This window comes from Excalfactoria chinensis, chromosome 4, assembly GCF_039878825.1.
Source record: "Excalfactoria chinensis isolate bCotChi1 chromosome 4, bCotChi1.hap2, whole genome shotgun sequence".
Taxonomy (NCBI): Eukaryota; Metazoa; Chordata; class Aves; order Galliformes; family Phasianidae; genus Excalfactoria; species Excalfactoria chinensis.
In genome coordinates this window covers 10785279-10812520 of record NC_092828.1, presented here as the reverse complement: position 1 = coordinate 10812520, position 27242 = coordinate 10785279, and the positions used below count along the sequence as shown (strand labels likewise).

Genomic DNA, 27242 nt, shown 5'->3' with positions numbered 1-27242 from the left:
TGCTCTTCTGAAATGAGGGGTACCCTCTAAGAGAAAAAGGTAAACACAGAACACAGTAGTCCTCTTGATTTGTAGTTTACTAAACCTTGATTTTCCTTTTTTCTTTATTTTTGTGTTTCCAGAAGAGACTGATGAGTGTGTTGGTGTGTCAGTAGCTGGAAATTTAATCGTAACATTTGAGATGATCTTAAAAGATGATTTGTCGTCAGGGAAGTCAACTTCTAGACTTTCCGATTCTCATGCTGTTGGATTTTTTAATCCATAAACCAAGCACTGACCATTCTTTACCTTGACCTGTGGTGATCTATGAGATAGAATTCTGCAAACACTTTTTTAATATCTGAATTTGGGTTCTTATTCAAAGCTTGGCTTTTAAATAGCTGTCTAAGGTTCCTTTCCGTGGCCAAAATACTTGGACGTTTCTTGATTATGCTCCATTCTGATCCGTGTGTGTATTGGTGAGGTGCAGGTTGACTGAGAGGTGATCTGGGGTGGGTGTGTTTCCCAGATGGTGTTGGTTGAGTTTGTGCTGTACCAGGAAAGATGGCTGGATGCTTCTGCTCGCTCTGCAACAAATATTTAGTACAGTTTTTCTTTGTATACTTTCTGCTTCTTACATGCTGTACATTGCTTAAAATTCCTTGTTTCAGTGTAGGTTTCTGGATGCCTTGTGGAGTAACGTTTGTGTAGACATCTGTTTTACACAGTGCTTGTGTGCTAAACATATGGGTCTACCTGCTTTTAAGAGCAGTTTCTCCTTATGCTTTAGAAAGCTGATTTTGCATTCCAGTTTGACTGCCTTTACATAGACTGAAGGAACTCAAGACCTGAGTGATCTCTTCACACTTAATTTGGAGATATGGGAAATTTCAGGATCTTTCTCCAGAAGCAGCTGAAAGAAATGCACTTTGCCTCTTAAGAGTACACACAAGTTTGATACTCATTTGAAATTGCTTCTGAAGATAATTCTGTCGTACAAAACCTGAGCCTTCTGAACTGTCTTCACTGCCCTTATCTTACATCTGTTCTCTTCATAAGGCTGGTAAGTTCTTCCAGTTGTTAATTGTGTGTGACTATTCTAATTGCTTTGTCTTCTTAAAATAAACATCTTAACTGGGAGACTAATTAAAATGGGAATGGAGCATGCGTCTTGAGAGCAGCAAATGTGGTATGTGTTTGTAACACTCATAACAAAAATGCACATGCTATTACAAATGAATTTGGGGCAGACATATTGCAATAGTCTTATGTGTAGGTTGGGTCAGCATCTACCTCTGGTTAGATCTGCTGTGCATGTTTCTTTACAGTAACTGTCTTTTAAAAAGTAACCAACCTTTTAAACCATGGCTGTGTTTTTTTTAGTTAAAGATTGGACTTTCTGAAGCGTGTTTAGAAACGTAAGCTGTAACGTACGCTGTATGGACAGGTTTGGCTTGGCTGCTGGTTGGTGTGGTTCTAGTGTTGTTTGAATTATTTTCATTCATTTAGGGCTTCACTGTGACTATGACAACGTGGAAGGTGACAAAAATAATGGCAATACATGAATGTGTCATCTGTCTGTGTGGCAGTTATTCAGTAAGTTTACCTCAGCAGTGCTTATGGAATCAAAGTGACGTGGTTTGCAGGCTTTACTCAGAAATAAGCTTTTCCTGGCCTTGCTGAACACAGCTATTAGTATTACCTTCCACTACTCCCCACAGTACAAGCAGTCGGGCAGGTCAGTGTACAGTTGTGGTGCAGTCTGCTCATGTTCATGGGGATGGATTTTGAGCCTTTCTTTTATCTCAGGGTATTATGTGCACGTATGTAAGCGCTTGCTCTGGCTCTGTAATTCAATTATCTCCACTCAGGTAACTTTTTCTTATCTCCACAGCCCAATTAAAGCAATAAGATTAAACATTTATTTGGTGCCAAATTGTGTTTTTAAGGCATGGTGCAGAAAGTCATTTTGTATTTGAAATCCTTCTGTGCTAAAATAAGCAACTGCAGACGCTTAGTGTAAAATAGTTGGTGTGTTTGATGGGAATGCAAATGAAACCCATGACGCTTTAATGGTTCCACTGTAATGATACAGCAGACATAATGTATTGTGTCAGTGAGCCCTGCTAATATTCCAGCTGTAAATCAGCATGATGTGCTCTAACGATTGTGAAGAAGGCAGTGAGACTGAGATAATCATCAGCACATGATCTTTGCTTTCCAGGCATGCCAACCCTCTTTACATTTAAGATCTCAAATGTGCTTCTGTCTTATAGCACTTGTAATTAAGTTTTAGGATCCTTTACCGTAGGAGTTCTGAGATTTTCTTTGGAGTGAAAAGTTCTATTTCTTCAAATAAAGAATTGTTGCTCCTTATTATGTTTTCCATTAACTGTAATCTCCTTAAACATGTCACCTCCAGAGCTGAGTTATTGGTATGTTGTATTTACTCAGGAGTGAAGCTGTTCAGCACTTAATTGTTTTTTTTTTTGTTGTTGTGTTTATTTTTAATCTGATGGAGCGAGTGTGGGAGGAGAAAGACCTTTGATTGTTACGGGAGCAGACAAATGAAAGCTTTTGCTGTGAACTGCTTGCTCTTATATTTGTATATGTATGTATACATGTATGTATGCATAAAAATGGCAGATGTTATTTCCTTCCTTCCACTCGAGCAGTGGCTTTATCAGGACCTTTTGGTGGTGTTCTGATCTATTATAAAAAAAACTGGTTGTAGCTTACAGTTCTACATCTGATTGGGCCAGCTTCTGGTAATGCTGTGTTTTGCAAGTTCAGATACTTCTTGGAGTGTGAGAAAGGCGCAGGTGCCAGCAAAGTAGCAGAATTTAGGCAGGGGGTGGGGAAAAAGAAGAAAAGGCAGAGTGAGTTGTACTGTACAGAGTGGGGGTTGTATGTTGGCCACACCAGGTCCTTTTGTGTCATGTTTTAGTAAATGAAAAGATTGAACTGGAAATCACTGATGGTGCAAAGAGAGAAAGAGTTGCCTGGTGCCCAAGAACTTGCAGCAGAAGTCATGCAGATGGAAAAACAGTGAGCTGAACAGCACAGTGCCATCCATTAGATAAGCCATAGGACAGATTACTTACTGCGGTGCTGTCTCTAAAAGGAAACAGGACTGCTGAACTGAATTCAAAGCAGCTACTTGAGATGGACTTCTCATTCTTAGTCTAACAGCAGCACTTCCAGCTGAAGTAACTTAATCGTCCCAGTTTGTCTTTATTTTGCTGTGGAGATAAAGACGTATTGCAACCTGCTGCCCTTCCTAAAATCCTTTAGAGAGATTGGGGGATATCACTGCTTGCATAGACATTTGCTAGCAGCCTCTATGGTGTGGGTAGACAGGGAAAGAAAATTGCCTGCTGTTCTTCTAATTTTCATGTCACTGCCATTCTGACAAACTGCTGTAAGCTTTTATTTGCAAAAGAGGATTTGAATGTGCAGGGAAATGCCACCCGTTTGTGCCTCCCTGGGTGGCTCTCAGCTGTGCCTGGTGTCGTGCTTTGCTCTACAGCTGGCTTGTAGTCATGAACTGAGTTTCTTGCTTCCTTAAGCAATAACCTTACAGCAAGAACAACCAACCTATTTTGCAGTGTGGATCATATTTTTCTGGAGTGATTTGGGGGATGTTATTGCTGTCACTTTTTCCTCCTTCCCTTTTGAGCTAGGTTTTAGAACTTTATTATTATTTTTTTTTACCTTTAAAATTAACAAATAAAAACACAGATCTCCCTCCAAAACTCACAGCTGTCCTTGTATCTCTGTCTTTAAGTAGCATTATAACTTTAACGATGAACTACTTGGAGAACTCTGTAACTGAAATGGAGCTTGTTAGTTGTAGAGACACAGCAAATCCATGCAGTGGTTCAGTAATTTGCCTTTGGAATTAGGAGTTCATGCTGTGGGGGGAAAAATGGGAAGAGGGGGAGCGGGGCTGGATGTCAGCGGGCTTCTCTCTTTTCCTTGCTGTCTCCCTTACATCTTTATCCTGTTTCTTATTTTCTCTCAGGAGTTAGAGGGAAAACTGTTTGCTTTGTAGAAGTGTAGTTACTCTTGAGACTTAGCTTTGACATCAGCTGTTACTGAACTGTGTGATTTCTGTACCTAGCCACCTTGCTCTTATCTTTTAATATGATAATCTGTTCCTGCTTTGGGTTTCAAGGTAACTGTACCCTTGTGATACAGAAGCATGTGATCAGTAGTGTAAATATAGATGTATTTAAGGATAGCAGTGCATGTTATTAACTTCAAAATATGTTGCCATGCACCCTGTGCTTTTGTCTCAATTATTATCCTCCATTAAACGTTTCTGCTCCGTTCCCAGCAGTTTGATCTCTGTTGCTGTCCTCACGATACTGTTCGTGTTGGGTGATCCAAGGTAGCCTGAGGAAAAAATAACTTGTTTTTGTGTGTGCCTTTCCTATTGTGGGCTTGTATTCAGCACATTTGGAATGTTCATTTCCCAGCCTGCCAGACTTAATGGATAAGAAGCAGTCTGTCCTTGCTAGGGTTGGCCCATTGGGTGTTAAAGTAGCAACTATAAATGGGGAAAAACAGTAGTGCTAGACTGGAAGCAGCTGTGGTATGAAGGTGCTACAGCTGTGTGCTGATTGAAGAAGTGAAAAAGCTTTTGGCTTGGTGGAGTTAATGTGTTTTGATAGCTGCTTTTAAGGTTAGTGGGGAAAATAATCTTTTATGAAAACAGATCAAATACAGTAAAAGGCTACTGTGTCTGCAGCCTTTTTGTGATTTTCTTGCCAGCAGTCTGTTGTAACAGGTGGGTAGGGAGTGTTTACGTAGCAAGAGATTTGTTTCTTAGTCTCACTTTAAAAGGCTCAGGATGAGGATTGTGGAGGGAGGCTAAAAAAGCAGACAACTTTCAGAAAGTCATAAAAAACACCTTATTTATCTATTAAAGTTCTTACTTAGCCAGGTCCATTGCCTAGTATGGTGGCAGTGCTGCGTAACGTGTCTCCTGAGGGCGAGAGCTGGTCCCTGCCACCACAACCACAACAGCAGCTGGAATATGTGGTTGAGGGTGAATAAGGTTGACAAATTAACTGTCCCATTTGTCTGCTGTACTTAGTTATCTCTTGTTTATTAATCAAACTTTTTCCTTTTTTTTTTCCTTTTCCTTTTTTTTTTTTTTTTTTTTTTTTTTTTTTTTTTTTTTTTTGTAGGAATTTGTTTACCAGGAAGCAAAATGCAAGATTTGAAAAACAAAATGATGTGGGCTGGAAGTTGTTTGGAAAGGTGCCCCTCAGAGAAAACTCACAGAGAGATCCCAAAAAAATACAAAAGGTATTTGCTTTAACTCTATATTAGGAGTAGCAGTGAGTGTAGAATCCAGTTCAGTTTATGATCTGTGTATATGACTGTAAAACCTGTTTGTATGAAGGGTTGCACCCAATTTCTTGGGCAAAATCAAAGATGGTAACAGAACGTAATTCAAAAGAGTGTGTTTTACATTGTTAGAAAGTTGAGTATTCTTTTAAAATAGCATCGTTTTGGTATAAATCATATAATGAAAGGATTCAAAGTACAAGAAAGCATTTTGGTGTTTGTGTTTGTTTTTTTTAATCAAGCTTGGTAGGTATTTTGAGGAACTTCCAGTTTTCGTTGGCATTTTCCAGCATTTACTGGTATCTGAGGGGAAATTGCATTCTTCTGGGGCCTTGGCTTATTTGTGCTTGAAAGCAGCTAAAAGTATATGAACTCGGGGTGCCATCACTGTGGTAGAGTACTTGAAAGTGCCATTGGAATGCTGGTTTCATCCATTCCTCGTTTTCTGAAGTGCTTGCTATTGGGTTTTGAAATTCTCTGTATATGGGCCTTGCTGAAAATTCAGTTACTGACTTGAAACGTTGGAAAAATGTAATGCCATTCAGCATAAGTAAATGAAATGCAGTTTTCTTCCATTCCTAGCACAGGACAGTCCAGAGGGGAGTGTGTATTGCAATTGAAGTGGTTCCCTGAACAGAAAAATCTTGTCAAAGCTTCATAAACCCCTAAGTAGTAAACCTTCTTGGTCTGTGACTTGTCAAATTTTAGGTAGCTGGTTTTGGATGTGGGATTGTGGTGGAGAGAAAAAAAATGGACAGCTTTTCAGGTCATCCCTGGCTTGTCGGTAGGGAATGGAAAATAGTGATATCCTTTTTTTTTCTCTTTTCTGTATCACTTCTGAGCTATAGTGTTCTAGCATTTCTTAAAATGTAACAGCATATATGAGGATTGGTTTGACTACAGATGAATCTATCTGCATAGCTAATGATTCAAATAACCTGCTTTCTAGTTAGGAAAAATCTGCTAAAATCCATCTAAGTGGCCAATAATTCCTAAGCTGCTCTCTCTTCAAGAAGAAAATATCTTCTATCTTTCTCACTTGATCTGGGATTTTTGGATTGCATATTGGCTGATGATTGAGGTTTTTCTTGTGGTATCAGAAGCTTCATCTTGTTACTTCCTTATTCAGACCTCCTGGGGGGTAAAAAGGTGTACCTAGAAAGAGTCCACATAGCAAGAACTTCAAAATCAGCTGCTACGTGTGAAGTGAGAGTATTTATTTGGAGGATTGTGCTGCTTTATTCATGGTGTTCTGGAAATCCAGGGTCTCGTGACTGTTGTTAATCAGGCTGTCAGTTCCACTGAAGCTGTAGCACCTTTTTGAAGTCCCAGCTATGATCAACCACTGTGACCTTATCCACAGCTTGTCTACAGTTCAGTGTTCAGGTGTTCATCAGACATTTCTGATGACATGTTTGGAGAGTCAATACTCTAATGGTAACTGCAGCACTCCGACACCTAACCGTGTATTAATTGTGGTAATCACCTTCTCATTGAATATTGGGTAAAGAATTTGTTAGCATTTTATAGTTTTTCCATTGGATCCAAACTATCTTTCCTTGCAGTATTCTAGGAATACTGAATACTCGCAGCTTCAGTTATATTAAATATGTTTAAAGAAAACAAAAGAAGCTATTAAAGACCTGCGTGATGTGGCAAACAACCATGAGTGTGTTTCTGGCAAGACTGCAGTACTGAAGGAATTGTCCCTTGGATGACAGTAACTAACCCTTCCTGATTGACGTGCAGCTTTGCTGAAGCTATTCTTGAAATGTTCAACTTCTGAGACTTGAGTACTGCTGTAAATACCTGATCCAGAAGCACAATGCAGTGTAGGTTACCCCTGGCATGTTTATTTGACAAAGTAGCAGAGGTTTTAGCCCACTTAGAGGCATGCTTTTAGCAGTGTGAACTGCGCCCAAAGGATATGAAGGATGTGTAAAGGTACCACGTGACAGAAAGGCTGTTGGAACAATTCCTGCTGGCCTCCAGCCATTCTTTCTCATTTGAGAATAAAAGGTCAGAAGAACAGATGCTTTTGTCTCTGTTTCTGCCTTCAGGTATGTATTTTATTTCAAAAACTGGAAGATCTGTATTGAACTATTCGGATGAATGTGATGGGATGGAGAATTAGGGATTGAAGGTGGTGACTGTGATCAAGGTAAATGATTAGTGTCCTAGTAAAAGACTGTGGCTTCTGCACTTCTTTCCTATGGGACAGGAAGCAATAGCCAAACTATATTTTTACAGCTGGGTGTTAATTGTCTGCACTTTGTTTGCTTTACTTGAAATTGGGCTATTTCTTTTTTTCCTCCAGAAGTGCTGGAGCTGGGCTTTATTGAAGCTCAGTGGAATGGGAGTTAGGCTTAAATGTATGAAATTCTCTGTCAGTGCTAGGTGTCTGGGAACCCAGTCCTCTGCCCGTACACAGTTGGCTGCATGTTGGAGCTTAACACTGTGCATCTTGACCACCTTTTGTTTCTTGGCAACCACGTTGTCTTATGCAGAGTGGGAAACACTGTGGAACATTCTTAAACAAACCTGTCATTGGTGCTGTGCTGGGAGTTGTAATGCCCTGAGCAGTGAAGGTAACGTAGTAGTTTTCCAATGAATCATGTCAGTTCTGCATATTGAGTGAAGTATGTAGAATACTCAGCCCACTTAGGAAGTACCACGTAGGCAGTAGGGGCTAACTCAAAGTTTAGGTATTCCTTTAATGTGATCTTATTTATAAATTCCTATACACAAGATTTGAACAAAACCAAACAGGAGGGAGAAAAGGGAGTGCCAGTGTTCGTGGCATTATGGGGAATCAGGATGGTTGAGCTCTGTAGTCTGTTGATCTCTTGAGCTAACAGTGATTTGTAGCTACAGTTTTATGTCACTGTCGTGGAGTTTCTGATGATATGACATAGTTGGATGTATACGAACTTGATGTGAAATAGATGTTGCTAGTGTGGTGGTGGCCTCAAGTTAACGTTGGTATGGCCTCCTGCTCATGATACATCTCATCCCTTCTGACTTCTGTGTGTGCAGGATTACCTGATTTCATTCACAGTGCTTTGACAAACTTGCCTCCTAATGCACTGCTGAGATGATGTACAACAGAAATGCATTGGCATGCACTTGTGTCCAGCTTCTTATTGCTTTGCCTCTTGGGCATTCATCTGGATTTGTACTGGAGAGTTGTGCAGTGCTGTGTTAAAAGGTCTCATACCAATTTACTCATGGCAGAAAAATGACAGGATTCTGAGAATCTGTAACTTGAGATTCCTTGAGTTTGGGAAAGGGTGGAAGGGAAAAATGTACCTTCCTCTCCAGCCTGACCCTGTTGTTGCTGTTCCAGTTCTCTCCTGCATTGGTGCTGGACGTTAACTGGGTATGTGAAATACTTGTTTGTTGAGTAAAAGCTGTTCCAGTCTTTGGCTGCTCGGACTTGACTTACTGATTCTTTTCAAGGGGAAAAACATATTTATACCATGGAGTCCCTGTCCTTGAAATTGTTTGTTCAGCGTTGTTGTCTATGTTGTCAAGTACTTAGAGGCCCATAGGCTTAGGACTCTGTGTGAATACAGAGAGTAGTGTTCTTGTTCTGAGTTAAAGGCAAGGTACAGGAAAGATCATAAATTTTTCATTATGCTTTTAGGATTTTTTAGCTGTCATTTCCCATCTGACAAAAAACAAAACAAACAACAACAAAAAAAGCCAAGAAAATTTGAAAAGAAAGAACACAAAAAAGAAAACTCCAGTGGTGTGTAACTTGTTGGGACTATTGAAAGTCGTCTGGATTATCTAAGGTGCCACAAAATGACTAACTATAGCAGCAGCCGTATTTATCAGTCTTCTGGTTTAGCATATCTGGGGAGATCAATCTGATCACAGTCGCTTGGTAGGAAGCTCTTTGTGTGCAGGATCTGTGGTAACTGAGTCATCAAGCAGCAGTTTCTCAAGGCAGCTTCTTTTGCTTCTGCACAGACATCAAAGGAATCCTTTATGCCAGGTCAGCTAATTGGAGCCTTGTGACTTCGTTGGTATGTTTGTGGTTCCATCTTCTGATAACTTCATTATATGGATGAAGCAAGTTGTTTTTTTTTTTTCCTTTTCCCGGAATGAGATGAACAAAATAAACTGCAAACGTAGTTGTTCTTTTGGAAGACAGGGATTGTGTTTGTGTGTACAGCTTTTAGACTGCTTAAAGGCTGTAGGGAACATTCTTACTGTACATTGTTCCCATCCTTTAGCCATAATAATTTCACGTGGGTTTGGAAGAAATGTGTTAGAAAAAAGCTGTAAAATTTGTGTGTGTGTGTGTGTGTGTAAAGTACAGGGGGGAAAAAAGTAATTGAACTTGTAGTAATTGTGAAGTGCTTAGACACCATTTGTAGAACTACCAGCTCTTACTGCCTTCCACTTATGAAGTAAATAAGTGATGAAAATGCCATACCCTCAAGTTGCAGTTCGCAAGCTGAATGTTGTGCTGTGGCTGATCTAGGAACTGTTTATAAGAAGCAGCCTTTTGTTTTCCTCTGACTTCCAACCAAAAGAATGGTCTGAAAGGTTCTGTGCTGGTAAGCCCCTTCTCAAGTCTTACTAACACTGCTCTGAATACACTCATTTATTCAACTAGTGAATGGAAGACACAGGGCTGTACTCCATTTAGATGATGTGGGAATTAAAATCACTTCAGTTAAGTTGGTGTTTGGCCTACTTGTGAAGGCTGACTATATATGTGAGCGTTACTGTTTTGAAACAGCATTGTCAGAGACCAAGCTTGGGTTGCTTTGTATCACCGCTGTGAAATTTTGCATAGATTTTATCCAAGTAAATATTTTAAAGCTTAAGAGCTGCCAGAACGAGCAATCTCATCTGTGAAATTGTAAGTGCATTTACAATGGAGGTTTACATAATTAATTTTTGTATCCATAGTCTTTTGGAATCCTGCTTGAGCAGAACTGGTTAAGCCTGTTGCTTTTGTAATTGTTGTGTCAGGATGCACTGAAAGTCAGTCTCTGTGTAACGATGTCTCCACGTGTGATCAGTCTTCAGGAAAGTCCCCTTCCAGCTGTGTCCTCAGCTGAAGCCATTGCAGCTGTCTTACTCAGAAGAGCAGTATAAATGAAAGGTGGCGTGCATCTCACGTGTAATATGAAAATCCATTCTGTAAAATGTTTCCCTCTCCAAATGTTCTGTGTCCCTTTGTAAACTGCTCAGTTTAATTTTAACCATGGAAATTCTACGAAGAGCTCAGTGGAATTTTGGTATTTTCTTTGAGTATCAGCACCAGTAAAATCCAGCAGATGTATCACACGAGGCCTTTCAAGTAACACTCTTTACTTGTACTTTCAATTTTAAATATTTTATGAACTCGTTTGCTGCCCAGAGGCATTCCATATATGAGGCTTTAATGGAGTTCCACGAGTATAAGAAGTAGCCATACTTTTTACTTCGATATTGTCATCTTTCCAAACCTAGAAGGGTTTCTATTTTGGAAGCTCTTTCATGGGAAGAGGAGAGACTTCTTTTTTTCTTTCCCTCGTATGGGTAAGGATTCAAAATTACTGGAAGTGAGGCCGTTGGTGATGAAAACAGTGTGCCTGCCTCAGATACAGTGGAAAACTACAGTGGTTTATGTGTAGCTGAGGATAACAAGTTTGGCAGCACAGGGCTTCGGGAACAGACTGCAGCTGTGCAGTAGGCAGAGTGGCAGCACTGGGGCTTTGCAGGCAGCCTGTTCCATCCATGTACCTCATCTGTTTTGCCCTTAACTCCAACAGAGTTATTTGAGGCAGCTTGCTTGGCCATGATGGTCTGTTACACAAGTTGGCAGCATGGTGCTCCGTACCAAGACTGCTGAGATTTTTTCAGCTGTTCGTGTATTTATTATTTTTGTTTCTGAGAGGAAAATAAATATAAACCTTTTTTGGTACCAGTAATAACGTTTTCTGACTGGGATATATTCAGCTGGAGACATAATGGACTTTCTGTAGGAGTGATGTACTAAAACAAAATAAATCAGGATTTAGCAGCTGTGGTTTCCTATAATAATCAAATAGTGACTGCAAGTGGAATCAATCTTCCTGTTAATCAAAATGAGTTCCACTGAAGCAGATCACTGGGCAGGATAAGATGAAGTGAAAGCGAACTCTTGAAACAGGCTGTGTGCAGTGTTTGGGTTGTAGGTGATGCTTTATTTTGTGGAGTGAGTTGTTAAGCTTGTAACAGTAATGGAAGAAAAACTTGTAGGAGCTGATTTGGGTGAGCTATCATTCAAGTTAATCTCAGTTTTACTTCTTTAAAACTATAGGCCTAAGTGATTTATGAAGTCATTTTTCTTGAGATCAGTTTTCTGGCTTTCGTCTATTAAGCGGAAAAGAACAAAAGCATTTTGTAGGAATTACTGGAAGAAATTACTGCAAGTCATGCCTTAGCCAGAGCGACAAGAGTGTACTGAGAGCACTGGCTTCTGCTGTGTGCAGCTCCAGGTGCAGGAGCATTCCAGATGTGTGCTGTGTGCCACGTGCATGGCTGCCACCGCATGTCCCACTTCCTCTTGGCCTCTGCTGATGGGTGACAGTTGTCTAAAAATACACAGCTTTTCTAAATGCTTATCTTACCCATTTTCTCTGTGCTCAGATAGTCCGTTCAGAGCCTTCTGAACAGGAAGTGGATGATTCAAACCAATTTCTGCAGGAGCGTGATCTGCTGCTTTGAGTAACTGCTCATACTGAGCTTCTCTGCAGATAGATCACTGGATACATCATTGTGACTGAAGCTAAAGCTGTTAAAGGTGCAGGGGATGCTGTTAGACTTTCATTCACGCTTTTAAGTGTTCTAAGCTGTAAACTGTCTAGTATATTTTTTCTGTTGCACAGTGGAAGTCCGAGGGTGTGAGTGAGTCATTTCCTGTCTTGTCTTCCTCTGGGCTCATTTCTGCGTGTCACCCTGGGAGGAAGGATTTAGATCTGTTGTGGTGTGGCTGAGTTCATTCCTTAAAAACAAGAAAGCACAACTGCAGTGCTGTCCTCACTGATCTGAATCTAACTTCTGGTAGTTGTTTGAGAGGTTGCACTAGATGATCTTTGAGGTCCCTTCCAGCCCAATCCGTTCTCTGGTTCTGTTCATACTCTTGTTGCTGTCTCTAGTTTTTCCACTTCAGAATGCCTTGATGCGCTGCTGTTTTCCTTTCTAACCCAACTCAAAACATTCTGATTTTACTGAAATTACATGTAAAGAGAATCCAGTTTTTGTGACGCCATATGAAAATAAGGAAACGGGGGGTACCTGTTTTGTCACTTACAAAACCTAGGATATTTTTTTCGACAAGGAACCTAAAGAAATGTACTGGGGAGACCATTCTGCAGTTCCAGCAGGCTGTTACTACTGTACGGTGTTGTTCTTGTCCTGACTTGAAAATTACCTGCCTCAAACAAATCTAATATTATATTTAAACAGACAAAGTAAGGATAATAGCTTCCATCCATAGTAAATGAGAGGGTAATTTAATCCTACAGCAGAAGGATTGTTCCTGAGTATTTTAATAATAAAAGAATGTAATGTGACCCACCCAGGTATCATAATCTAGCAAACAGTCCAGCTGCCTCAGTGCTTCTTTTAATGCTCCTGGAACCTCTTCCCTTGTGTTATGAAAATACATATTAGGAGCATGAAGCTAATAGAAAATAATAGGCTTTGAGTATCAGTTTAACACTTACAGCAAACTGAGAAGTGCTTTGCTGAAAGGAAGTGAGGTTTGGTGGATTTTGTTTTTTTTTCCCTTCCTCTTCAGTTTTAAAGCCTTTGTTTTAGTTTTAGCGCTCTGAAATTCCTCATAAACTATCGTAATCACAACACTTGGAAGTCTGAGGGATCTTAAATAAGTTTAACATGATGTTTGAGGAGAAGGATTTGGCTTCCTAAATTAAAGATTCAGGGCAGATAACAGTATAAGCTTTGTTGGTTATTGCCTCTAAAATGACAATTTGCTATTCTCTATTAAAATGTCCATTTTAATGCTAGTGCTGAGTTTTAGTAAGTTTAGAATTGTCTGGTGGGATCATAAAGTTTGTCTGTCTTAACTGAAATAGTTATTTTGTAGCCTACTCTGGTACTTTACATTAGATGGAATATAAACTCACGGAGGGCAAGGTGAGTTTTAAGTGCAGGAGGCCCCAAAGAAGTGGGAAAATGTTTGCTTGTTGAATGTGAAGTACATCGACAGCTCTTCTTACCCTCCGCAGTTCAAAGCCAGGGAGAACAGCTTTTCTACAGACCTGATGCATAGGTGGAAGCTTGTTATGTAAGAATCCAGCACATCACTGCCATTTGTGTGTCTCGTTGTGCTTGAACACCGGCATCTTCATGTAGCCAGGAAGTTTGTTTGTTTTCAATGTAGTAACCTTGGAATGGAAATAGAATTATGCAGAGAAGGAACATAGAAATACAGGTGTGTACTTCTGAATGTTGCATCAGAGAAACAATTGGCAAAACATGACTGCGTAGTAAAGCTGGAGAGAAATCCTTGAAAGCCTCTATATGTTATAAACAAATATCTCAACAGTTGACTGGAACTTGTGTTGCTAGAATGTGAAACTAATTGAGAAGGCTTTGCTAGAATTCAGTGTTATTTTCTTATTAAACAGAAACAAGCTCCCAAGAAACCTAATCCAGAGGTTCTCTTTGTTTCTCCTCCAGTTTATACATTTCAAGCTTCGTCTTAAATTAAAGGATGGGAGCAAGGGGGAAAGAATGCGGGCTGTGAAAGGCCAGCTCTTTCCATGCTCACTAGCAATAACAAAGCTGATGTTCTTCGGCTTTGCAGAGTGAAAGGAATTACTGTGTGTGTTATTGGAAACCTGAAGGGTCCAGACGTACGGATTTAAAAAAAAACACAAGAACAAACACCAAACTGGCACTTTTCTTAGGTGTCCTTCTGAAGAAAAAAAGGTCAGGAGAACATTTCAAGCTTTATAGTCTCATTCTCCCTCTCTCTCTCAGGATACTTGACCTCATTTATCCACATGATTCTATTATGCATTGTTAGGTAGTAATTTTTTTTCCTGTGTTGTGAAGCCATCTCTCTAGCAAGACAGTGCAAATAGTGTCACGAATGCTGAAGCCTGGAAATAGCCACCAATTTAAGCTGGACTAGGTAGCTCTGTACAGAAACTGGAATGATTAGTGAGTGCACATGCAGTTTGTTTAAAGTTACTGTTATTTTTACTTAAGCTCCATATCCAGTGTACTTCCAATCCCCAGGAGTAACATTTCAGGTACATACTTGAGAACAGGTGTTGACAGCATTTTATTTTGATAGCTGTTCATTAAAAAAGTAATAAACCCATTTAACAGGTATTATCCAGCTCAAGCACTTGTTCAATGCTTGCCTTGCTGGAAGCTGTTCTAGTAGATGCTTCCGCTTGGTTAGTGCTGTAGTGTATCAGATGGTATCAGTATGTAGGGAAACTGCACGTTTGTATGTGCAGATTAAATTACGTCCTCTTCAACATTCTAAAGTAGTATGAGTTTTTTTGGTTACAGTGACTCGTAGTGGAGTCACTTGTAAGAGTTTGCTTCACAATCTGATTACAGATACCACACAGCAATGAAGAGCTGTTGTTAAACCACATAGTGCATAGGTGTGCTTCGTCTTTTTTTAAATAGTTCTTCAAATACAGGGAAATGGTCTGGATTCTTTCTTTTTTTTTTTTTTTTTCTTTTAATTATGTAACTCTGTATGATTCAAAAAGCGCTTACATTATTCAGATATAGCAGAAATGAAACATAAACCCCAAGGGCCAAAGCCATCTGATATGTAGTATATTGCACGGCGGACTCTGTGAAAGCAAACTCATTCTTTCCTGGGAGCCCTAAATTGACTGTATATAGACTTGGATTTTGAATGTTCTTTAATTCCACATTGCTCAAAGATCACTTCAAGTTTTGAGGTCTGCTGGTTTCAGTTCATCTACTAAAAGTCCTTCTGCTCATTCCTTTTCCAACATAACACTTGTTCGTACATTGTCCTGTAGCAAAGCAGATCCAGAAGTTTACATAGAGTAACCGAAGTGATGCAGTAAAACAAAAGCTCTGTTTGTAGCAGAGTCAGTTCCCCAAATTAATGTATTGTGTAGTAGTACAACTTCTTACAGGGGCAGTGAAGAATTGGTGTGAGGTGCTGGGTGGGGGGAGAGCAGTGATGTTCTGGGTGTGAACCAGCTTACATCCATCTGCTGAAGTACTTGATAGTAAAAGGAGAGAGACTACAGATGGATGTAGTAGGAAGCTATGAAGCAACAAAAGGGGGATGCTGAAGCAGTACTTTGGTAGCAGTCAGACTCCCAAAGCCAAGGAAAAGAAAACAATTTGCCTTGTGCAGTTCTGGTCTGGTTCCTATCTTGTAAGCTGGAAGAGGAATTCCAGTGGAAAACATATCATGCAATTACAGCTTGTGCAGAACTTGTCTGAGTAGCCTCAGGTACTTCTAGAATTGTGGCAGCCTAAAAATAGAGCTACAAAACCTCTGTGTAATCTGTGGTAATGAGGTGAGTTACAGAGTGTACTTTGTTTCACCCAGCAGAAATATCTCCCAGTTTCACCAGGCTGCACTTTCAACATATATACATATATCTGATATTAATTGTAATTATATTTATTTATTTTGGAGACAGCTGATGGCCGTTTCTTTGGTCCTCGAGATTTGTAGCATCGTTCCACTTTCAGTACATGAAAGCAGAAGGGTTTGTCGCAGAAATACAGTCCACCTCACAGTCTGAAGTTGTTTCTGTATTAATAGTTGTACTTTTAAATAAATGGTTTTTGATGTGTGATAACTGACTGCTTCAGACAGCGTATGAGGAGAAATGTTGACAGTTGGGGGCTGTGGTGCTTTTCATGAGCTCAGTTGATAGCGTTGTGGTGATTGTCCATGCTCTGACACCAGATCAGTCTGTTGTTAATTGGTGGTGGCAGGAGTGAGGCTGAGATACTTTAAAACAAATGAGCTGCCCCTCATTTGGTGTATTATTGCTGCCTCAGGATTGGATGGCAAGTTGTAGATTGAAAACATTAAGCTGATGGAACATCCAGCAATTCCAGTCGTCACAGAATTGTTTGGAGTTGTAAGGGAGCCTTAAAGGTCGATATTTGCAACAATATTTAGTTTGAAACCGTTCCACAGAGTTCATAGAATCACAGGATTGCAGAGGTTGGAAGGGATCTCAAGAGATCGAGTCCAAGCCGCAGCTAAAACAGGTGCTCTACAGCAGGTTGCATGGGTAGGTGTCCAGGCAGGTCCTGAATACCTCCAAAGGAGACTGCACGGCCTCTCTGAGCAGCCTGTTCCAGTTTACCTTTACTGTAAAGTGCTTCTGCATGTTACTGTGGAACTTCCTATGTTCAAGTTTTAGGCCGTTGCTCTTTTCCTCATTGCTGTATGCCCCTGAGAAGAGTCTGGCCTCGTGCATTTCTCTCCCACCTCCCTTTAGATGTTTATAAACATTAATCAAGTCCTCCCTCAATCTTTTCCCCAGGCAGAACAGATCATCCAGGTTACTCAGTCATTCCTCATGTGGGAGATGCTCCAAGCCCTTAGTCATCTTCGTGGCTCTTTGTTGGACTCCTACGAGGAGATCCTTGTCATTTTAAACTGTGGAGCCCAGTTGTCCTTCACAGCAGCCCCTAGTAGTGGCTCTGGCTCCTTTCTTACAGCCCCCCTTCAAAGGCTGCTCTCAGGTCACTTCTGATCTGTCTCTTCTCCAGGCTGAACAGCCGCAGCTCTCGGCTCACGCTGAGATATTCCAGCCTTTTCACCATTTTTGTGGCCCAATTTAAGAGAAAATAAGGAGAATGAGTAGAAATTCTCAGACGCAGAATGATTAAGTGACTTCTTGTTGTAGTCAGGGTATGCCTGCTGCTCACTTTCACTCGGGATCCGGGCCTCGGTGAAGGCCACGAGCGTGAGGTGCTGAGCACTGGGGCGAGAATCGGCTGCAGATGTGTGGATAACAGCGCGGTACTTGTGTGAACGCGACGGGCACGGACCTGTTAGAGCTGCCCGGGGAGGACGGACAGCAGCAGCGAGACCGCCCGCAGTTTCCTTATGCCCGCTGCTAAATACAACGTCCCGCTGAGGCAGCGACCCGCCGCCCTGGGAGCCGGGGAAGCGGGCATAGAAGCGGCGTACCCGGCCGGGCCCGCCCCGCCGCCACGCGTACTCAGGCAGCGCTGGGCGAGAGGGAGAGAAGCGATCGGCCGCGGCGGCTCCGCAGCTGATTAGCGGGGCTGGCGGGGCGGGGCGGCACGGGGCGGGCGGCCCGCGAGGCCGTGCGGGCCCGGGCGGCGCCGCGGCGGGGAGCGAGGTCCCGGAGCGCCCCGGGTATGGGGCTGCGGCGGCGCGGCCGGTGAGGCTCCGCGGCGTTCATGGTGAGCGCGGCCGGGCGGCAGCTCGGGGGAGAGGGCGGTGGCGCGGGTGGCGGTCGTCTGGTTGGATCTTGCGGGGCGGGGAGCGGCGCGGCCGGCGGGGAGAGCCTGCGGAGGGTGACGCGCGGCAACGCGGTCGGGCGTTTCGGGCTCTCCGGCCGAGCCCGGGCGCTTGGCTTTGTTTAGCGTGAAGGCTGCTGGCTGAAAGCGAAGTGCCCTCCCTGCCCCGGCGCAGCCCGGCGAAGCTGCCCGGCGGTGGAGCGGCGTGGCTGTCGCTGCCCCGGCGCTTGGCGTTAGTGTTTCGTATTCCGCTCCCTTTAAACAAAGAGCACGCAAAGCCGGGTCACCTTGGCGGGCAGCTCTGCGTCCCGCAGCCCGTGCTGCGTTGGGCCGCCTCGCCGCGGGTCCCTCGCTCCTGCCGGGCAGGGCTGAGCGCTGATGCCTCGGCCCCGCGGCTGGCGGTCCCCGAGCTGTGTACATCCAGGAGCTGCTCTCGCAGAACACCTTCAGACGGCAGCTCTGCTCCCCCGGCTGTGGCAAACGTGGAGGAAAGCCTTTGTGGTCCCAGTGTTAGGGATGCGTTCGAAATCATACGTGATCAGGTCATCCTGAATCGATCCTGAAGTTAATCTGCATCCCTGTTGGGTAAGCCAGCCCTAGTTTCAGTACGGGATTTAAATACAGTTTGTCACTGCAGGAGATTTGAGTCTGCTTTAAAAAAAAGAACAGCGCTTAAAGTGAGCCATTGTGCGCTCAGCCTATTGCACTCTGCTGGTATGTACAAATGCTGCTGCTTGCTCTGTCAGCAAATACTCTTAGTATGAGTTTGTGGAGGCTTCAGTCTGTTTCATTGCTGTGTCCTACAGAATGCGCTCCTCAAAATTGCGTTCTCTTCCTACTGAAATAGAAGGTCGTTGTAAAGAGCATTTGTGAGTCTTTTTTAACCTTGCCTAATTCCTGTGCAGTCTTATCATTTGTGCGCAGTGGGCATTTCTGTTATTTTTGGCTGATACTGGAAATACTACAAAGGACTTGAACTGCTAATCTGATGAAATGAGCCACTCCCATTCTGTGTGCTGCTCGGGCTTCTTTGCTGTAGTCGCGCTGAGTAAAACACATGGGTGAATGCTGGCTGAAATGTGGGATTGGCTTTTGCTTTATCCTCTCGGAGCTGTGAATAACTGTGCTAACATGCCAGTGGTGTAACCAGCTACCCGTACTTCAAAATGTTCTAAAACAAAGCATCAGTGATCAAGAAATTCCTGAAAGATGCTGTGCAGAGCACTGGGCTGGAGATGTCTGTGCTTAGGTGATTTAGGTTTCCAAATCATGGGAATAAAATGCCCACTGCAGCCCAGTTTGTACAGATTTTTGTACCTTCTGAAAGCAGTTTTGCTCTGTAATGGTCTTTCAATGAAAGGAGACCTTGAAAATAATTTCCTTATGCAAAAATCAGATGGCTTTTTTGGAACTTGTCATGTAATAAGCATTGAGTGCTTGCGTTTTCCAGTCAAGCTGTGTGATGCTTTAAGGAGATCAATGTGTGATGATTTGTTGCAGGTTCTCGTGGATGTCAGCTGGTTTCTTTTTCACTAGCAGCAAAGGAATAAAAACATCAGGTTTAGGGACAAGGTTCACATTGTCTGGGGAAGCAGCAATGTAAGTTAGTATTTGGCCACGTTAATTTGTGGAAAATAGCCAGATCCATCTCCTAATAGAATCCAAAAAAAAGCATAAGCTGTTCTTTCATCCCCTAAACGCAGTAGTAATGTATGTTCCACAGTCAGCAGGCAGCCAAAGCACTCACTGATGGGCACTAAGGTGTGATGATGCACTGGTCACTGCCAGCTGCCTGCAGGGAGTTCTTAGTGTAAGAGCAGTGTCTCAGTGCTCTGAGCGGCCGACTGTCTCAGTATCTTTTCAACTACATTTGTTTGCTAATTTTCTCATTAGACTGTTATTTAACCAAGAGCTTTATCAGTATGACTGCTCTCTAATAGTCAAAGCTACATACAATTCAGGAGTTTAAATACTTTTATTTTGTTGTTGTTCTTTTCCTTGTTTTCGACCTGCTGCCGTGCATAGCAGCATTGGCTGGTATTAATGAGGCAGACATTCCAAATTCATGACAGTATTTCCCGTCACAGCAATGCAGGCATCACAGGATTGAACACTGAGACACTGCCCTGTTCATAAACAAGGAGGGAGTTCTGTGTCCTGAGAGCTTCACAGAACTCGGTCTTTGAGTCTCACCGAACCAGTTTGAGCTGGAATTGAGTTGGACAGCATAAAATAGAAGAGTTAATATGGTTCTGCCTTAAACTGTGTGTCTTTTATACGTTTCTACATTTAATGAGGAAGAGAAGGGCTTTCTGTTACTAGTTGATGCTCCGTTCTGGTTTCTGAATGAGCCAGGCAGTTTGGTTGTATTTGAGGGGTCGGATCTTTTGCCCAAGGAACTTTCTTTACATAACTGTCAGGTTAGGTTGACAGCAGTCAGTACTATTTGATGGAGCTGTTTGTGTTGGCAGGAAAAAGGGAGAGAGAAAGACTGGAACACCTTTCACAGTGCTCAGTTACAGTACTTTGTTTTTAGAGTACTGTGTAAAGTTTTTGTTCATTTTCTAATAGGAATGGTATAAATAAGCTATACTGTGAAGTGTCTTTTGGAAATGGCCAAATTAGTGAAGTTTAATTTAAAATGTCAGTGACATTCCGAACACAATTTAACATTATGCTTTGTTATGATTCAGGATTGCCGTACTTCAAAGCATTTTAACAACTATGATTTTAACCCCCCAAACTCTCCTCCCCAACCTCTGGGGAGCCACTGAAAATGAGTTGAGAAGGAGAAATCTCTCAATGAGATTTTAAGACAAGAAACCTGTGGTTGCTTTTGGCTTTGATTTCAAAACGGTGTAGATACAAATATTGTAACAGACCTTTTTAACACCTCAGACAGTGTGTGCTGTTTCAAAGCTTGTTCTTAGCGGTATTTTGTAAGAGCAGGCTTCCAGCCAGAGGAACTTAAAATTAGAAGTAATGAAAGAAGACATGGGAACTCACTCCTGAACTTAAATTTTAGCATTGTTTTCAGTTCTGAGTTGACTCAAGCTGAAAAGCTTAAAAGAGATTGCAGTTGGGCAGAGATTCAAGAGCATTATCTTGATGTCTTTTATTGACCACGTTTATATTCTCCTGAGCATCGTTTTGGTGCTCTCCACTTTTGTAAATTGTCCTGTCTTTTTCTTCTCTAGGAATATGAAGAAAAAACTGGACGAGCTCACAGACCACTCTCTCCTAAGCAGAATGTGAGGAAGAATCTTGATTTTGAGCCACTCTCCACTACTGCACTTATTTTAGAGGACAGACCAGCGTAAGTTTTGGGAAGCACCACAGTGAGGATCCCTTCAAAATGGGGCCAGTAAAGCTTATCTTACCATGTGTATTCGATCGCTCCAATTCAGACAGATGATTTTAAGTGTAAATACTTTTGTTTCAGTGCAGTTGCGCTGGTTATGAGGAAAATTATTCAAACAATTAATTTTATAGTAAAAACATTTTTCTGAGCTTTAGTTTTGAATAATTCGAAACACAAGGAATGTTTATTTTCCCTTTGAGAGCATAAAGATAAGAATGAAGCTGATATAAGCTAAAGAAATTGAGAAGCAAGGATACAGTGTCTTTGTTTGCATGGAGAAAGACCAAACCCATATAAATAATGAAATGATATAATGATCGTTCTGCAGTAGAATCAGCATCACATGATAAAGGATGTCAGGAACTCAAGTTCTTTGATGCTTCTGTTTCGGTAACGAGATTATTGCATATGCAGACTAACTCTAGAAAGCTGTATTTGTGGCTGCTTTAATAGTTTTTTTTATCCCTGAATTTTACAAATTTGGTTGCGTTTAGTCAATTTGTGGACAGTATCCAGTCTTGTAGACACGATGTCTGCGATTTTAATAGAGCAGCAGATCAATACAGAGAGCTGGCATAACATGGTATGTTTTCATGAATAAATTTATATGAAAAATCCTCCTATCAAACTAGTTTATTAGTAGGATCATTTAAGGCGCTTTTTGGTTGGCTGGTAGACTGCGAGACTTCTCAGTACACCAAAACAACCTGTGAGGGATGATTTCTAATGCTGTTTTCTTGTGTACAGCTGGAAGCAGTGCACACTGGCTTGTTTTAAATGTTTTAATGTGTACAGTTATATGTACTGTATATGTATACAGTTCTGCATGCTTTACAGGTGATGCGATTATGTAAATAGTAAAGCATACTGCTGTTGATGATATCTGTGTTGACAGCTGAGAGCTGCCCTATGTCTGAGACCTTGCAGGATTACACACATTAATTTTTTTATTAGCTAAAGATGTGAACTGAAGTTGAAATTCAGCACATCAATGAACAAAATACTTATGTCTTGTTCTGATGTTTTGGTGATCCTATAGTTGCGTGAGATACATAGTGATTATGTTAATTATTAATATAATTAGCTTAAAGTTAATGTAATCTGATACAGGAGCACATGTATTGTATGGTAGAGATTTTACCTAAATCACACATAGGAAATGGCTGTGTTGATCTCGGTGAGAATGCAGAGAACGGCTACTGCTTGTTGCTGTAGAAGTGAAGGGAGGGAGTTAAGTATTCTAAAAGAGAAATGGGGTCTCTGAGAACAGAAAGAGGAAGCTGGTGTAGTGAGCCATTACTGCGTGTGTAAAGCAAGCTATGGATGTAGTCCTTTCGTGAGGTATGCAGTGAGTAAATAAGGCCTTGTACTTTATCTGCAGCTTAGTTTAAAGTAAAACTACCAGCTTGTTATGTACCACTATATTCCCTTTATTTATGAAGATTAGTCTGTGGGCTCAGTTGGTTTAATAATAAAAATGCTGAAATTGCCAAACAAAAGGAAATTGCTCAGCATATTTTGTGTATAGAAGTACTCAGAGCTGTTCAAGTGTTCTTTCCTTCTCTTCCGCTGACTCTGGCAAAAAAAAAATCTTTCCAAGAATCTGTTGGACAACTCCTTAATCAAATATTTTGACACGGAGCAGCATTATGCTTTTCTTTTAAGAGCTCCTAGAACTGTCTTTAGATGGACATGGCAACTTGAAATACTGCTTTTTTTTAATTTAAGGAACCTCCCAGCAAAACCAGCAGAAGAAGCTCAGAAACACAGACAACAGTACGAAGAAATGGTGGTTCAAGCAAAAAAAAGAGGTGACGGAGTTTCTTTTCTTCAGAAGAAAGCAGTGAAGTTAATGGCTATTTCTAAACCTGAAATATACTTGTGTCATTCAGTTTTCCTGTGTCATGAGGGATTTGTACTTCCCTTCAAAGAAGAATCAATCCAGAAAAGAGAGAAAGACAAAAGTAGCTTCATTAAAAAGCCCCAAGAGTTTAGTTTAAATAACTAAAAAGATGTTAGAGTTTTATTCCAGGAAGAGTTCGTTGAGGCTGTCATACATAAATATGTGTAGTTTCCATGCAGGAAGTGCAATAATTTTATTTAATAATCAGTCTCCCACTTAAACATTACAGCTCTCCTCGGGTTTTGCTTCTCATTTCTTGTCTGGCTTCACAGCGGTGTCTCAGTAGCACCATACTGTGCGCATCAGGTGGAGCTGATAGCAGTGCTTTCTTGCAGATTATTTTGTACCATCTCGGCCTTCTAATAAAACCAAACATTGCAGTAACAGGAAATCTGGACACATGGAAGTTGTATGTATGAGGAGAGTTCCTGGAAACGTTGTTTTTCCAGTTGGTCTGAGCTATAGGAAACAGTGGGAAATGGTACAAACTCAGCACTTTTCCTTTCTTTCTACAGTTGACATTTTAATTAAAATATTGCATTGTGGTTTTGGTGGGAAGATCATCCTACCCTTTTTTGTGACCTCTGTCTCACTGTGTCCATGTAGCAGGTAGTGATGCAGAGGAGATTCTCCTTCCCTTCTGTGCACATACTCAGTGGGTGGTTTGGAAGAAATGGAGTAATGCTCAGGTTAGGCAGTGGGCCAAACCTTTGTGCTGTCTTTACTAGATGAGGGTATGTCATTCTGTCAGATAAGCACCTCCGGAAAAACAAATCAAAAACATTTTGCCTACAACCTCTGCAGATGAGCAGCTTGGCAGAGTAATGTGTTGTGTAGAGGTCAGGAAATCCAAGTATGTAAGCACTGTTTTTGTTTAGAGAAAAATGCAAGTCTGTGTTTAAGACAGACTTACAAAGAGGTTATATCAAAGCCAGAGGGCCTTGGAGGCAGTTGCTATGGTTCAGCCATAGCTTCTGTTGTGCTTTAAAGTGAACCCAACAAGTGGTGTGTGTTCATTCTGAAGAGCGTGATACATGGCATCCTACAATTGGTTTTCCTTGCCCATCAGTACTTGCCCATATTGTGCTCAAACACGCACAGGTTCTGTATTTCCACTGTGAATCTGTACGAAGTGTCTGCTCATGTTTGTTAAATCACATCTAACAAATCTGTCTGTGGAACGAACAGTAGTTGATGCAATAAAAGAAGCACTGTGTGGTAACGCAGAGATGTAAAATACATTTAAACTGAATGTGGAAAATGTAGGATTTTATTCTGGGAGTTTCCAGTTTGTGGATTTGTGATGTAGAACGTTTAGAATAACCATGCATTGAAATTTTAGAATTGGAATAGTCTGCTGGAAATGCGAGTGTGTGTAAAGTGCTTTTACATGGCCATGCAGCCATGTAGAGCTAGCTAACTTCTTTGCTTACTGGTTTTATTAAACTAAAACAAAAAATAATTGCCTTCCTGCAGAGCTCAAAGAAGCCCAGAAGAGAAAGAAGCAACTGGAGGAACGTTGTAAGCTGGAAGACAGCATTGGCAACGCTGTTTTAACTTGGAACAATGAAATCTTGCCCAACTGGGAAACTATGTAAGACAGTATGTTACAATGAGTTTTAAGTAAAACTCTTCTGTATCCTGAAGTTACAAAGTTAGCAAGTATAATTTTAAATGGTGTTGGTAACTTCTGTTTGAAAGTCATCTTCACACTGTGACAAAGATAACGAGTAGCGTAAGCTTCATTAGGTTGATAAGGTGATCAAAAGTAATGCAGTTCTAATTCTCATTGCTTGTCTTCAGTGGGGACTGGAGATATTTGGAACTGTAAAAGAGTGAGAAATGATCCGTGAAAGAAAATGTAAAAGCAGAAAGCAGAATGCTTAAATGCATGTATCAAAAATGAGCTTTTCTGGACTACTTCTTGAGCTTGACATTTCAGTATCAAATGCGGAGTGAAGTATGTGCATGGTACTATTAAGCCTCTTTAATTAGGGGTAGACCTGCTGCGATAATCAGGTGATGGAAAAGAAAAGTAGGGAAAAAGTTATTTTAGAAGAGCAGAAGTACTCCAGGTTGTTCTACAAAGACACAGCACAAGCAGTTGGTAAGCTGCCTTCACTCTCCAGTTTTTCATAGGCGTTGCTGGTCATCTTAACAACAACAAAAAAACCAGCCCCTCCCAATCTGGAGAGCATAAAAACAATACAACTATTACAAAAGCCGACACAGCCCTTATGAATGCAGCTTGCTTAATGATATTCAGTTGCTCTGTTAGAAACATTGATAGGATATGCTGGAAAATGCAACTGAATTAGAGAACCAAGTGTGAAATAAAGCATAAACAAACTGTAGATTAAATGTCTGTCTTTAGTAGTTGAAGGTGTATGTCATGTCTTCATGCAAATCTAAGTAAGCATTTTACTGATTGTGTCTTACAAAGCCAGAAGTTCCTCAGTGTGTTCCATATTTTACATCTAATTGAAAATCTGCTTTTAGGTCATTGGGTTGCTGGGTTTTTTTTGTCACTCCCGGAAGCTGCAGCAATTTCTAAGTCTGTTTTGTTAAAATGTCTTTCGTGCTTCTACCTGAAAATTGCTACTTCGTGCTGGAGAGCAGGAGTGGCAAAGCTGAGTGGGTGACTGCATGTCTCATTGGCGCAAGAAAGCGACGCCTGAGAATAGATCTGTAACTTGTTTATGCATTTAATTTTACGTGGAGGTTTAAGTCTGTCCAGACTTTAGCATATGCAGTGGCATAGGTACGGATCTATTTTTCACTTCTTTATTACTGTTCCTTACAACTCTTGCTGGTCATCTGTGGTGGAATGTTAGAGTTATGTGACTGCACTGCTTCTGTCAAAATAAACCATTAACTTCAGAAGGTAGGAAGCTTTCCTTCTGCAGTTCAAGACAAAGTAGTACTAAATACTTGATATATGCCAATCTTGTTTGACTTCTTGGCTCACTGATGTTCGTTATGGTCTGTATCCCTTTAGCTGTGGTAGGAAAACACATTTACAGTTCAGCTGTCAATGAAATCTTTCTTAGAATGCATTTTGTTTTGGACAGGTGTTGTTCCCGTAAAGTTCGAGAGTTGTGGTGGCAGGGCATCCCACCGAGCGTGAGAGGCAAAGTCTGGAGCTTGGCAATTGGCAACGAGTTAAACATCACCCATGGTGAGGCTGTCAGCTTGTCTGCATTGTGATACGAAATGAGTCTTGTACTTAGTGAGCTGCATCAGAATCTGATTTGTGGGCATGAAGTATTATCTGCTTAGGTTTTATTTCTGGTGCTTTTACACGCTTTGTTCAAAAATACTGTATCTTTTAATCTTGTAGCTGTTGCAGGACTGCCGCCATGAGTTATTTCTGGTTATTACTGTCATTGTGTCTTGTTTTGATGTCACATGGAAATGGTCAGAACTACTCAAGCGTTTTTTACTTTCTTTTTTCTTGTATTAGAGTTGCTGTTCATGTTGTAATGCCTGTGAGCATGCAGATTCTTGATTTAGGGAAAGAAGTTAGGGCTGTATGAGATGGAAAGACTTCAGGAAAATTGGTCCATTTGCTTATATGTATCTTCATGAAAACAGGAGTAGCGTGCTACTTCACACAACAGCAGAAGAGTTTTGAAAGGGCAGTTAATTCCACCATGGAAAGACAGTAAACTGCCTGTACCCTTGCTAGTATTGTGCTGCTTTTCTGTGTTTGGTTCAGTTACCTTCGGCTTAGCTTTTGCCTTGAATTTGGTAGTCTTATCCTAGCCATCTGTTCAGACTGTAAATTTGAATGTCAGTCCTCTGTAAGGAAAAAATAATTGCTTGAACATAGAATGCAATTGGTGCCTTGATCGCCTTTCCTTCTTTCTCGATCTTAAATTATAGGTCAATGGAACAGGTCTTTCAGAACCATAGTAAAAATTCAGTTAGTATGTCGCACGTACTGCTGTTTTGTTTGCTTTGAGCAGTGTTACTCATTTGGTACGTGGTTGGTACTTGACTGTATGCACATGTGTATTCACATAACAGCTTTGATTTCCTCTACTCTTCTTCTTCCAGAACTGTATGATATTTGTCTGGCTCGTGCCAAAGAAAAGTGGCGATCACGTAGCACAGTAGGAGCTGAAGTAGAATGTGAAGGTATGTTTTCTTTCGGTGAATAAC

General features: G+C 41.2%; 1 protein-coding gene across 3 annotated transcripts in view; it reads left to right on the top strand.

The window, feature by feature from the left end:
- TBC1D14 (TBC1 domain family member 14) overlaps positions 1–27242 on the top strand; it is a 58522-nt gene that overhangs the window by 13679 nt on the left and 17601 nt on the right. For 2 of the 3 annotated variants that reach the window (XM_072336553.1, XM_072336554.1), the window contains exons 3-8: positions 5175–5295; positions 21012–21130; positions 22904–22986; positions 24555–24672; positions 26150–26256; positions 27138–27218. In XM_072336553.1, the coding sequence (XP_072192654.1) occupies positions 5175–5295; positions 21012–21130; positions 22904–22986; positions 24555–24672; positions 26150–26256; positions 27138–27218 (629 nt within the window). Of the gene's footprint in view, positions 1–5174; positions 5296–17640; positions 17758–21011; positions 21131–22903; positions 22987–24554; positions 24673–26149; positions 26257–27137; positions 27219–27242 lie in introns of those variants that run through there. The other variant, XM_072336555.1, reaches the window with a different exon arrangement.